The sequence below is a fragment of the Sylvia atricapilla genome, chromosome 25, assembly GCF_009819655.1.
Source record: "Sylvia atricapilla isolate bSylAtr1 chromosome 25, bSylAtr1.pri, whole genome shotgun sequence".
In the NCBI taxonomy this organism is placed as follows: domain Eukaryota; kingdom Metazoa; phylum Chordata; class Aves; order Passeriformes; family Sylviidae; genus Sylvia; species Sylvia atricapilla.
In genome coordinates, this window is record NC_089164.1 from 3,513,368 (window position 1) to 3,525,141 (window position 11,774).

General features: G+C 56.1%; 1 protein-coding gene across 1 annotated transcript; it reads left to right on the forward strand.

Moving 5' to 3' along the window:
* The first annotated feature begins 12 nt into the window (after positions 1-12).
* Positions 13-10,616, forward strand: DEF6 (DEF6 guanine nucleotide exchange factor). The gene is made up of 11 exons (XM_066336014.1): positions 13-142; positions 3,889-4,029; positions 5,470-5,655; positions 7,078-7,305; positions 7,385-7,531; positions 7,679-7,787; positions 7,868-8,166; positions 8,587-8,753; positions 8,959-9,157; positions 9,542-9,632; positions 9,857-10,616. The coding sequence occupies exons 1-11, from the start codon at positions 47-49 to the stop codon at positions 10,066-10,068; spliced, it is 1,875 nt and encodes a 624-aa protein (XP_066192111.1). The 5' UTR covers positions 13-46; the 3' UTR covers positions 10,069-10,616.
* Positions 10,617-11,774: the final 1,158 nt, after the last annotated feature.

The following is an 11,774-nucleotide window of genomic DNA, read 5'->3' on the forward strand; positions in this document are numbered from 1 at the left end:
AACCGGATCCGCGGGCTCGGCAGAGCCGCCGCCGCCGCCGACAGCCATGGACCTGCGAGCCGAGCTGCTCAAGTCCATCTGGTACGCCTTCACCGCTCTGGACGTGGAGAAGAGCGGCAAGGTCTCCAAATCCCAGCTCAAAGTGAGTCCCCCGGGGAGCTCGGATGGAGGGTGGGCAGAGAGGCTTGAAGCAAGTTCGGGGCTGCTTTGCATCCCCGCGGGTTTCCACGGAGAAATTGTTAAATATTAAGATCAATAAGATCTTGTTGTTGCGTCCACGCTTATTCCGGTGAAGTTCTCAGGCTCTGTGGCATCTCCTTTAAAAAAAAAAAAAAAAAAAAAAAAGGGAGGAGGGGAATTCATGCTCAAATGTGTTTTCTAGGTGAAAATGATATCTAAATTTTAGTTATCAGTTTCTTGTGCTTTTTATGGCCAACTAAGAGCCCAAACTCTGTTTACATTTTCTTGCTTGCCAGAGCATCTGTGTTTCTCCTTGCTGAGCCAGTGAGTTGGGACGTAGGGACAGGTTGTTTTTAACCAAAAACTCCTCAGTGGTCTGGCCAGAAATAACACAGCACTTCAAAAAGCTGTCTGCTTTCCCCTCTCCCCACTCTTAGCAACTTTCAGAGGGCTCATGCCCTCAGGTCTTCATCAAACCCATCACTGCTTTAAAAACCTTTTTCTCTGCCCCCGGGCCAGGGTTGCAGGAACCCACCAGGGAGCCCCTTGGCTCTGAGAATAATTGATTTTTTTAACCTTGCACACGATGGAAATGTGTTTTTTAGTCCATTTTGGTTGTTAGGCTGGCACTGGGGTTAGAAATGCTGGTAGGTACCAGGGTCTGAGATGAAAGAAGAGACCTGAGCAGGAGCATTCTGAGCACGGGGAGCTATTGCGTCAGGAGGCTTGGCAGCTACTGCCGGTCTGCAAGACCAGATTTGAACCACTGCAAAATGACCCACTTTTCCTACATTCCCTCTGTTTTATAAGGCTGCCCCGGGACAGACTGCAGGGAAGGTGCTGGGCTTTGAGAGAGGGGGTGTGTTTTGCCCCGGAATTCAGAGTTTTGTTTGCAGAGATCTGGAGGAGAAGCAGCGGGGGACAGATTCTTCCTGCTCCGCCTTTGTGGCTGAGAGCCTTCGGCTGTCCCCCCAGAACTCGTGGCCCTGCGAGCCACGCTCACCTGCTAACACTGTAGAAATAACTGAAGGAATTAAGGAAAATCCTAAAGTAGGCCAGAGCTTAATTCAGTTTGCTAATCCCTGAGAGGGGCTGCTGTGCTCCCTTCACAGCATCCCCTGCACCACTGCTCTGAGTCCAGAGCCTGGCCTAGGCATGGGATGGACCCAAAAGCACCAGCACTGCTTGTCTTGAGAGATCTTTATCATCAGTGACAATGCTGAGACCACAGAAACTGATGATTTTAATGGTAGTTTCATGAGCAGTTCATCCAGGGTTTGCAAACTGTGGTGTAGGACCTGTAGTAATGCTGGGAATGGCACCTCCGAGTGACTTTACCCAGGGGGACACTTCAGAGGGGAAGGGATGTTCTCCCACACACCTTCAGTGACGGAATGGGTTGGCAGCAGGTCACTGAACAGCAAAGCTCAGCTCTGGAAGACTTTCAAGACTTTCCTACTGTCTCCAGGCCAGGGAGAGCTTGTTTCCACCCCCAAAAACACTCGAGTTTGCCCCAGCCTACGCAGGCCAGCCGCTGTTCAGTGCGGAAGGAATCCAGGGCCTCGCAGCTTTGAGCAATTAAGTGTTAAAGCCACCGAGCCCTCTCCAAACTCTTCCAGGGCTGCTGAGCCCTGAGCTGGGCTGTGCTCTGCTCCCTCACTCAGGCATGTTGCTGCACGACGGGTCTTTAGCAGGGCTGGGAGAGACCCTGGGTTTGCCCCTACAGGACAGGACCAGCCCTGGAGCTGGGTGGGAGCCGGTGGCCGAGCTCCGGCCGCGCTCCCGGCAGTGTCTGTGAACGTGTCGGGGTTTCCAGCGTGGAGGCACAGCTGTGGGAGGCCGTTGTGCTCCAGGGGCACTGCGCAGGCAGATGCAGATGCCGCTCTGAGTGGAGGTGTGTGCGCGCACAGGAAGGAAGGACAGCTTGCGGTCGGGTGCTGCGCGCCCAGTGAGGTCGGGTAGTTGTGCTCCCAGCGCAAGGCACGCCACCAGCCCTGCTCTTGGGAAGCGTTTGTGCTCTCAGTGCCCTTGCATCCCCTCCCTGGCCGGGTTGGAAGGGCTGGGGATGCGGGATGGGGTGTGGTCGCTCAGTGTTGGCCACGCGTGGCTGGAAATACCGAGCACTGCCCTGGTGCACCTCTGCTCATGGGCGATGGGTGTGACAGCGGTGGGAGAGGGTGGAGAACAGAAACAAGGCTGGTGCTCAGAGGAATCCAGAGCACTAGGAGGAGTCAGGCAGACCCCTGGCCTTCTGGCCATCCCCTGCATGCCACAGAGGAAAAGCTGTACCAGCAAACTGCTTTCGTAGCAGCCGTTTCCCTTGTTGTTATTCTCCTCCTCCTGTCACTACTTCAGAGCCTGCAAGGGTTTCTCACTTCTCCTATCTCCAGTCATTCCACCATTGACTAGGTCAGGGTTTCCTCTCTGTTTTGTCAGTGACAGCCCTGCGAGAGGAGAGGCTTTGGGTCACAGGATGGATGGAGGGGCTCAGGGTGTCCCCCACACCCGGGTCACAAGTGACACCTCACAGGGCTTTTTAGGGGTGCTCTGGGAGGAAGGGCAAAGGATGGAGATGAGGCCCCACATCTATGTTGGAAACACAGAATGGGATACGATTGCCAAACTTCGAATTCATCCTGATGGATTTATTACCATCCTGGAGGATGTCCATGATATTCCCAGGCCTTTCCACTGCTGTGTAGACCCTGGGGCTGCTCTGAGCCCCAAAAGGCATAGCTGTAGCAGCACTGCTTGGGGCTACAGCGCTGTTGTGTGAGCACAGGGTGGAGTCCTGCTGATCCCATTGGTCCAGAGGGTGGAAAAGAGAATGAAAATCTGGTTGAGCAAGAACTGTCTCCAGCTGCAGCAGCCATCATGGCCTCGGGCAGCTCCTCTCCTGCTGGGAGGAAATTTCCAGCCCTGCACAGAGGAGTAAGGATGTTGTTCCATCTCCTCCAGCCCTTCTCTTGAACCCTTGGCAAGCTGCATCGGCAGATCCTGGTGCAGTGGCGAGGTGTCAGTCTGGGACACTTATTTAATCATCTCCTCCTTCTAGGATGTAAAGGCAAGGAGAGCACCACCTGCTAGAGATGCTGGTGGTGCTCATGAGCAGCCTTGCTCCAGGCTTCCTAGCACATGGGAAATCCATGAGCTTGTAAACATGCTTTATTTGGAGGGATTTGAACAAAACTGGCTGTTGGTATGTCTTGCTGAGTATTTCTGGGGATGGGGTGTCTCCAGACCTCCATTGTCTGCTACCAATTCCACACAAAACCTTTGCTTAGTTTCTCACCAGTCCTTCCTATTTCCGTGTTTTCATCTTTCTGTGCCCTCAGCAGACAGTGGCTGTTGCCAGGCTGGGCTGTGGCTGTGCCAAATGCATAGCTTGGGGTGGCTTATCAGCTTTTCTAGATCAGAGTGAGACCTGTTTGCTGTGAGAGGTTTGAAACAGCCCTTTCAAGAAAGAACTTCCTCATGTGCCAAGAAAAGAAACTAATGTGAAAAAATCCTCCATTTTGGCCTGTTTCTAAATGATTCTCCAAGGTTTACATTTGGAAATTATGCCAAACCCAAACCTTAATGCTGTGGGAGGTGATGACATGCAGGGCACAGTTCCTAAGGGCATGAGCGAGGGGGTGGCACCTTGGGGATGTGCTGGGGCAGGGCTGGAGGTTGTTCCCCTTCTCACCACCCCTTGTGCTTGGCCAGGTGCTGTCTCACAACCTGTACACAGTGCTGTGCATCCCCCACGACCCCGTGGCACTGGAAGAGCATTTCCGTGATGATGATGATGGGCCAGTGTCCAGCCAGGGCTACATGCCCTACCTCAACAAGTACATCCTGGACAAGGTGAGTTCCTTGGTCATCCCCCAGACCTGCTGTTCCTCAGATGAGGACATTGAGGTTCCTGGGAGCTCCCCTTAGCTCTTGGAAATCACATGCCTTGGGTGGGAAAAGGGTGCAGAGAGATGGGGACTGCTCAGGTGAATGCCAAAATGAGTGAGAAACGTTTAATACTCAGTGTCTCCCTGGCAAGGATGAAGTCATCCCTTTACATCATGGCTCTGGATGGAGCAGCATGTCTGCCCACATTTCCTGAAGGGCTCAGAGAGAGAAATCAGCCCCTTTTATCCTCTCCAGCCATGCTCAAATTGAGGTGTGACCTCATTTGGTGAAGAGGAGAGGGAGGAGGATGAGGCACAGCAGGAGCAAAGTTGGGGTGGGCAGGGGCTTTCTCCCTTTTTTCTGTGGTTCAAAGACACCTTTGTCTGGCACAGCCAGAGGTTGTCTGTGGGTGCAGTTTCCTCCAGGCATATGAGGAGAGGAAGAAAGACTGACAGCTTTCTTCCACTGTGTGCTCACAGAAAGGGGCCAGAGCTGGGTGCAGTAACCCTTTGCTCCCCTGGCTCTCCTGGTGTTCTTGTCACTGTGCCAGTCCCCATGCCAGTGCCTGTGCCAGTCCCCATCCCTGTTCCCATCTTTGCCTTGCCCAGAGCTGGTCAGCAGCTGCCCAGCCTGGCCCAGTAAAGCTGATCTTGGCTGCAGGGATCTGGTCTGCAGCAAGCAAGGGCAAAGCCTTCCCAAGCTCCCTCAGCCCAGAGCAGGAGCTGCCCAAGGTCAGCCCTGCCCAATCTCCCCATCACAGAGTGGCCAAAATCCTTCCAGTTGCCCACATGGTTCTTTGGGAGGTGATCTTTAAACCCACCTCTTCTGGTTTCACCATGGCTAATAGAATCCCAGAGTCAGCCCGAAAAGGGGAAATGGGTTTTCCTAGTAAGAGAAGCTTTTAGCTTTTGCCACCCAAAGGTTTTCCTCCAGCTTTGCTGGTACAGGCCACAGTTTGCTCCTGTGCTCACACAGCTGGGGTAGAGCACCCAGGGACAGCTAGAGCTCCTCTGGCCCCCACCACAGTTCACCCATCTGCACCAAACGTGCTGCCTGGGGCAGCTCACAGTTAAAGAACAGAGGCAGGGACAAGGCTGGTGGAGGCACCATTCCAGCTGGCTGCCCTTGGGCCAGAATTTCCCTTCACTCCTCACTTCTTCTTTGTGGTTGAATGGGATAACAAGAAATCCCAAGCCATGGCGGCCTGGGGAGGTGGGCTTGGAGTGCTCCACATCATCCTGCCTCTGCTGCACCCCAGGGTTCCTGCTGGTGCTGCACATCACTCCATGCTTCTCACTGGACAGATTTTAGGAGTGAGAGTTTCTTCTCTCCAGCACTTCTTCTCTCAGAACTCCCCTCTGTAGCTCTTGAGCTCCCCACTCACCCCCTGGCTCCTGCCTGCAGGTGGAGGAAGGTGCTTTTGTCAAAGAAAACTTTGATGAGCTCTGCTGGACCCTGACGGCGAAGAAGAACTACAAACCTGACCGGAATGGGAACAGCGTTATATCCCACCAGGATGCTTTCAAGCTCTGGTGTCTCTTCAACTTTCTGTCTGAAGACAAATACCCTCTTGTCATGGTGCCAGATGAGGTAGGACCTGCCTCTCCCCCCATCCCTGTCCTCCCAGGGCTCCATGTGCTGGCAGAGCCACATTTGTGGGTGACACATCCCACTATCACTTCCTGGCATGTCCCACTGCATCCTGCAAGATGTGGTGTTCCAGGGGATGAGAGAGAGGAGGCTGGAGGTGGGACAAGGGGGCTGTCTGCCCCAGACACCCCTGCTGTACCCACAGCCACCCCCACTGCCCAGGGAGAAGAGGGGGACTTTAGAGGGGAGATCCACCCAAAGTGCTGCAGCCTCTCGTGCCTGGAGGGCAGTGACAGAGCAGACCTGGCTGTCCCTCTCCGTGGCCACTGCCACCCAGTGCTCAGCCCCTGTCCAGCAGAGTGTTAAGGGTGAGGTGCCAGCCAAAGAAAACCCTCTGGTGGTGATCTCCAAATCTCAAAATTCCACAGTATCTAGAAGGGAAAGTTCTCCCTTTCTCTGGGGTCAGATTAAACCCTCATAGAGAAGGGGGGCAGATCTGGGGAGAATGCACGAGTGCAGAAGCCAAGAGTGGCCTCAGCAGAAGAAACTTGGCTGGGCAAATGGCTGCTGTTGTCTTCTACCCCATCAACCTCCTGAGATCAGCAGAAAAGTCAAAACTAAAAAAAAAAAAAAAAAAAAAAAAAAAAAAAAAAGAAGAGAAAAAAAAGGCAAGAAGCACTATGCTGCAAACGTAGGAGGGCGACCGCACTTCCTGTGCCCTGGAGAGGTGTTTCCTGTTCCCCAGACCATGAAAAACTGAATCATCCTGAGCAACTGCATTTAATTCTTGCCCTTCTCACAATTAAATGACATAAAAAAATCCAGCTGGGTGTGGGGACCCTGCGATGTGTCACCTTCCTGCGTGGCTCCCTGCAGTCACCCACCAGTCCCAGTCCCCTCAGACTGCGGGCAAAAGAGAGCTGGCAGCAAAACTTGAGCTCCGATAAGTCTTCCCCACATCATGTCAACCACCTTGACTCTTTTTATTTGCAGTTTTAAAATGATGCTCATCTCCATAGAGACCTCTCCCCCCTGTGATTTTTGGGAAGCAGTGGTGCTGAGTTCACTGTGGCTTTGAGACATCAGTCCTGAAAGAGGTTCAGCAGTGCTGACCTGCACTCCCTCAGGCTCTTTACTGCTACAGAGTTTTCTTACTCGGCGGACAAACCAGCCAAAACATCCCAGCCTTGGGGTTAAAAGGAAAAACCTCCCAGCAGAGGTCAAACTCTAATCCAGTTTCAGTCTTCTGAGCTAGCCTGCTGCCTGGAAATGCCTCAGCCATCACAAAGGGTGATCCCTCTGGGATAAGGGTCCTGCATTTCCACGCTGGAGAGAGATGTGGCCTAGGGCTCTCCAAAATGGGTTGATGGGGTGGGGACAGCTCTGGCTTCTTCCTGTCACTGAGTGTCCCCTTCCCCACAGGTGGAGTACCTGCTGAAGAAGATCTGCACAGCCATGAACGTGGAGCTGAACTCCTGTGAGCTGGATGATTACCTGTCCCAGGAGCCGCAGGGGCAGGGCGGGCTCACGGTCTGGCAGTTCCTGGACATGGTGAACTCAGGGAGGCTCCTGAGAGGCATCGAGCAGGAGGCCATCAGCATGGCCGTGGAGGAGGTGTACCAGGAGGTCATCGAGGATGTGCTCAAACAGGCAAGGAGCCCACATATTCTGGAGCACAAGCTCTGTCCTGCTCCCACCCTGTTTTGATCTCCGTGTCTCTCGGGTGCAGGGCTACCTCTGGAAGAAGGGCCAGCTGAGAAGGAACTGGTCAGAGCGGTGGTTCATGCTGAAGCCCAGTTCCCTGTCCTACTACATGAGTGAGGAACGGAAGGAGAAGAAGGGGAGCATCGTGTTGGACAAGCACTGCTGTGTGGAGGTACAGCCTGGGGAAAGCAGCCCCTTCACACCGCTGGAAGGGAGACCCAAGAACATACAATTTCACATCCATGGGCATGGGAGAGCCAGTTCTGTGTCTGAAGGTGGGATACAGGGAGTAACACTATGCTGTGTCCTCTCCCTGCAGGTGTTGCCAGACAGGGATGGGAAGAGATGCATGTTCTGTGTGAAGACCTCATCCCGCACCTACGAGATGAGCGCCTCCGACACCCGGCAGCGCCAGGAGTGGACACTCGGTCTGTGCCCACCCCACGCCCCTTCCCCAGCTTCCTCATGCCCCCTGCATGTCCCCACTGACCGTGCCCTCCCTCTCCAGCCATCCAGACAGCCATCCGGCTGCAAGCAGAGGGAAAGAAGTCCCTGCACAAGGACCTGAAGCAGAAGCGACGAGAGCAGCGGGAGCAGCGGGAGCAGCGCAAGGCGGCCAAGGAGGAAGAGACGCAACGGCTCAAGCAGCTGCAGGAGGAAAAGGAGAGGAAGCTGCAGGAGCTGGAGCTGCTCAAGGAGGCCCAGAGGCAGGCAGAGATCCTGCTGAAGGAGGAGGAGCAGCGGCGGAGGCAGCAGCACGAGGAGATGCAGAGGACCCTGGAGATCCAGCTGCGGGAGGCTGAGCAGGTGGGTGTCTCCCACGTGGAGTGTGGTGCTCACAGGGTGGGTGCTTCCTTCTCGTTACCTTGCCTGGGACAGCACAGGGGTTTGGATGTACAGTGCTGCTGTCACCCATCACCTCTGTGCTCTCTTGTGCCTGAGATCCCTTTGAGCAAGAGAAGGACAACCTGCTTTAGCTGGGGCTTTAGCTGGGGGACAGTGACAAGCGAGTGCTGGTGCCAGGCTGGGCAGGGAGCCCATTTCTGACCTCACATCCAGCACTGGCTCCACAGACACAGTCTGTCCCCTGAGCAGGGAAACAGCTTTGCTTTGAACCCGTCACCATGGGCTGCCCCTGCTCTGGGCTGCTCCACCCAGCGGTCCTCAGTGGGTTCTGGGGACACCGGTGGTGGCCTGGCCAACTGATGGCTCCTGTCCCCGCCGCAGGCTCGTGCCTCCATGCAGGCAGAGATGGTCCTGAAGGAGGCAGAGGCAGAGCGGCAGCGCAAACGCATCCTGGAGCTGGAGGACATGCAGGAGAGGCTCCAGGAGGCCCTGCAGCAGGAGGTGAAAGCACGGCAGGATGAGGAGGCTGTGAGATATGCACAGGCCAGGTAGGACTAGGGCATCCCTCCCCCTCCTTGGGCAGCCCTGCTCCCAGGGCACATCCTCAGGGCATGGGGATGTTCTCCCCTGGGCAGCTCAGTGCTCCCGGGTACAGGGGTGTGCTGGTGACTTCCCAGTGTGCAGGCTGGGACAGGGAAAGCTGATTGAAGAAGTGTCAGGGGGACATCCTCACCTTTTGCTCTTCATTGTCAGGCTACTGGCTGAGGAAGAGGAGAAGCTAAAACAGCTGATGAAGCTGAAGGAGGAGCAAGAAGAATATATCATCAAAACTCAGAGGGAGAAGCAAGTCCTCAAGCAGGAGATGGAGAACAAGAACAAGTGCCTGGAAGAGGCGCAGAAGCAGCTGGAAGAAGTGAGAGTGAACAGGCAGCGGGTGGACCAAGATGTCATGGTGAGCGTCACATCTGTGCCACATCTCTTCACATGGTGAACCCAGGGGACTGAGTCACCTCCATACTGGAGAGAACCAAGCTGGAATTGCTGTGAGGGTTTCTGAGCTGTGCCATGTACAGGCACAACATGATGCAGTGGCTGAGACAGGACAAGCGTGTCCTGCCCTCGGGACAGAGTGCTGGTGTCCAAAGTGATGTGGACAGTGGGAGTGTGTGAAGGGAGGAGGGTTGAAGGAGGAGCAGGTCTAGAGGAGGGTGAACTGGGTCTCCATCCCAGAAGGAACCTCCAATCCAGGCTTACTCAGGGAAGGGAAATGGTGCCCAGGGTCCTGGATCAGGGGCAGTGGGGCACCAGCTCACCCCTTTCCTCCATCCCTTGCCAGGCGGCCCAGCGGAAGCTGCGACAGGCCAGCACCAACGTCAAGCACTGGAACGTCCAGATGAACCGACTGATGCACCCCATCGGGCCAGGAGGTAGGTGACCAGCTAACCCACCCTTCCCTGGACCTCCTGAGAGCAGGGCATGAGCCCAGACCCCCACCCATCTTCCCCTTTTTGGGGGCATCTGGTGGCTGGAAGGACTCTCACAGAAGATACCTCGATGCCTCCTGCAAGGAGGGATTCTACAAACCTTTTTCTCAGCTAAACAGTCATTTTGGGCCCCAGGTAAACAGCTCTCTTTTTCTGTCCACCCCCAGACAAGCGAACAAACGTGAGTGGAGGAGTCTTCGCTGGCTACCAGCCCCTTCTGTCACGGAGAGATTCTTCCCTCAAACTCAAGCTGAGGGTGGAGGATAAAGGCAGTGATCCCACGAGGGAGAACAGCACGGAAAATGTGAGCAATGGTGGGAACAGCAGTGCATTGCCATCTCCAGATGTGGACACCATGGCCACAGAGCCCACCAATTAGCCCACCAGGATGGCAGAGCCCAGCTGGGGATGGCAGGGCTGAGCTTGTCCCTCCAAGTCTATGGTCAGTGTGGCCATCTCTGGCTGGAGCCAAGGTGGGGACCAGTACAGAGCCTACAGGGGACTGCATGGCAGAAGTGCTCCCATTTCCATCAGTAAAGGGCTACAGCCACCATGTGCCAGGGGGCTCAGGCAGCCCAGTGCTGGGGAGAGGGCAGTGGAACCTTCTCCTCTGGACTGCTGGACTCAGCTGCTTGTGCTCTTTCCCTGTACTAAAAAAGAGCCACTGATGGGTTGGGACCCTGTGGCCCAGGGCTGAAGTTCCCTCTTGGTTTCTACAATAACCCTTCTACATCACTCATGTGCTCCAGGGTGTGAGGCCTTACCACCAGCCAAGGACACCTGGAGTGGCCTTCTTGTCTCCCCCACACCACACCAGGTGTCCCCAACTACAGCTACCATTGTGTTCCCTGGCACTGGCTGGTAATACTGGAGGCACTTAGCAGAAACTAATGACCAATAAAGCTTTTTGGAGCTACTGGCCTCAGACCTCCTGCCCCACACACTCACAGCCCTGCAGGCACCAGCCCACTTTCCTTGGCAGTGCAGGGTTTGGATTCCCCCTGTGTCAAAGAGCCCTTTGACAGTAATCAGCCACAACCTGTGGAAAGTGGCCCCACCAGCAGATTGTGGGTTGGTGTTTCGAGGGCCAAGAGGTATACGGAACAAAACAAAACAAAAAAACCAATAACACACCATCATTTGGGTTAGTTTTTCAAGCACCTCTGTATAAATACAGTCCCAGTCACCTGTGCCTTTGGGGTCTTTATAGTCTGGGGCATAGAGCCAGGGTCACCTCTGGAACACGCCCTGGCAGCAAGCTCTGCATCGACTCCGTCTCTGCTCCTTTACTCAGAGATCAGCTGAGTTCGTTAGGGAGATAGTGATCTGTTTCCTCCCGGGCCTCGAACGGCGCTGTCCCCGGTCTCACGGCGTGTCTCAGTTTTTTTCCACCGTGGCCGAGGGGCCCGGGACAAAGCGCTCAGTGTGCCCGGGCTGCGCGGTGGCCTGGCCCGGTCCCACGCGGCCGCGCTGACGCACAGCGGGGGCACGGGCACTGCAAGGGCCGCAGCTCAAACGCCTCCATCACCTCTCCCCGCTTCCCTCTGCGCTGGGACACAGCGGGCTGGCCCTGAGCCGTCCCCCTGTGGGGTCTTTGCCTGCTCCGCACCAGCCTGCCCAGGCCACATGGACACAGGAGCCCGCCACTCTGCACGACTTTTCTGGGCACAGTGAGCCCTTCCCAGCTCCACCCCGAGGCTGGGCTATTATCTTCTATCGAGGCGCAAGGCACCCGCGGTGCGAATTGCTGGGGAAGAAGGAGGTCACCGGCGCTGCTCGGGCTCCTCAGGCGCGGAGCCAAGCCCTCCGACCCGGGCCCGCCGCCATATTGGGCCGCCCTCAGCACGCTCCGCCCCCAAGGGCCCCGCCCCAGAGTGCCCCACGGGCAGCGCCTACATTTCCCATGAGGCCCCGCTCCGGCCGCGGGGTGCGCTGCGGGCGGCTGCCGGCAGGGGGCGGTACTGCGCGGGCTGGGGCGGGGCCGTTGCCGTGGTGACGCGGGCGCGAGGCCCCCCGGCGGCGGCGGCGATTGGCCGCGCGGGCGCGCGCGGTGCGGTGGCGTCAGGGCGTGCGCGGTGACGCGCG

Bases quoted from the DNA above. Each gene is read 5' to 3' on its own strand.
- DEF6 (XM_066336014.1), top strand. From the start codon at position 47: ATGGACCTGCGAGCCGAGCTGCTCAAGTCCATCTGGTACGCCTTCACC. The intron at 143-3,888 runs GTGAGTCCCCCG...GTGCTTGGCCAG, and splicing joins TCTCCAAATCCCAGCTCAAA to GTGCTGTCTCACAACCTGTA. The intron at 7,306-7,384 runs GCAAGGAGCCCA...TCTCGGGTGCAG, and splicing joins TCGAGGATGTGCTCAAACAG to GGCTACCTCTGGAAGAAGGG.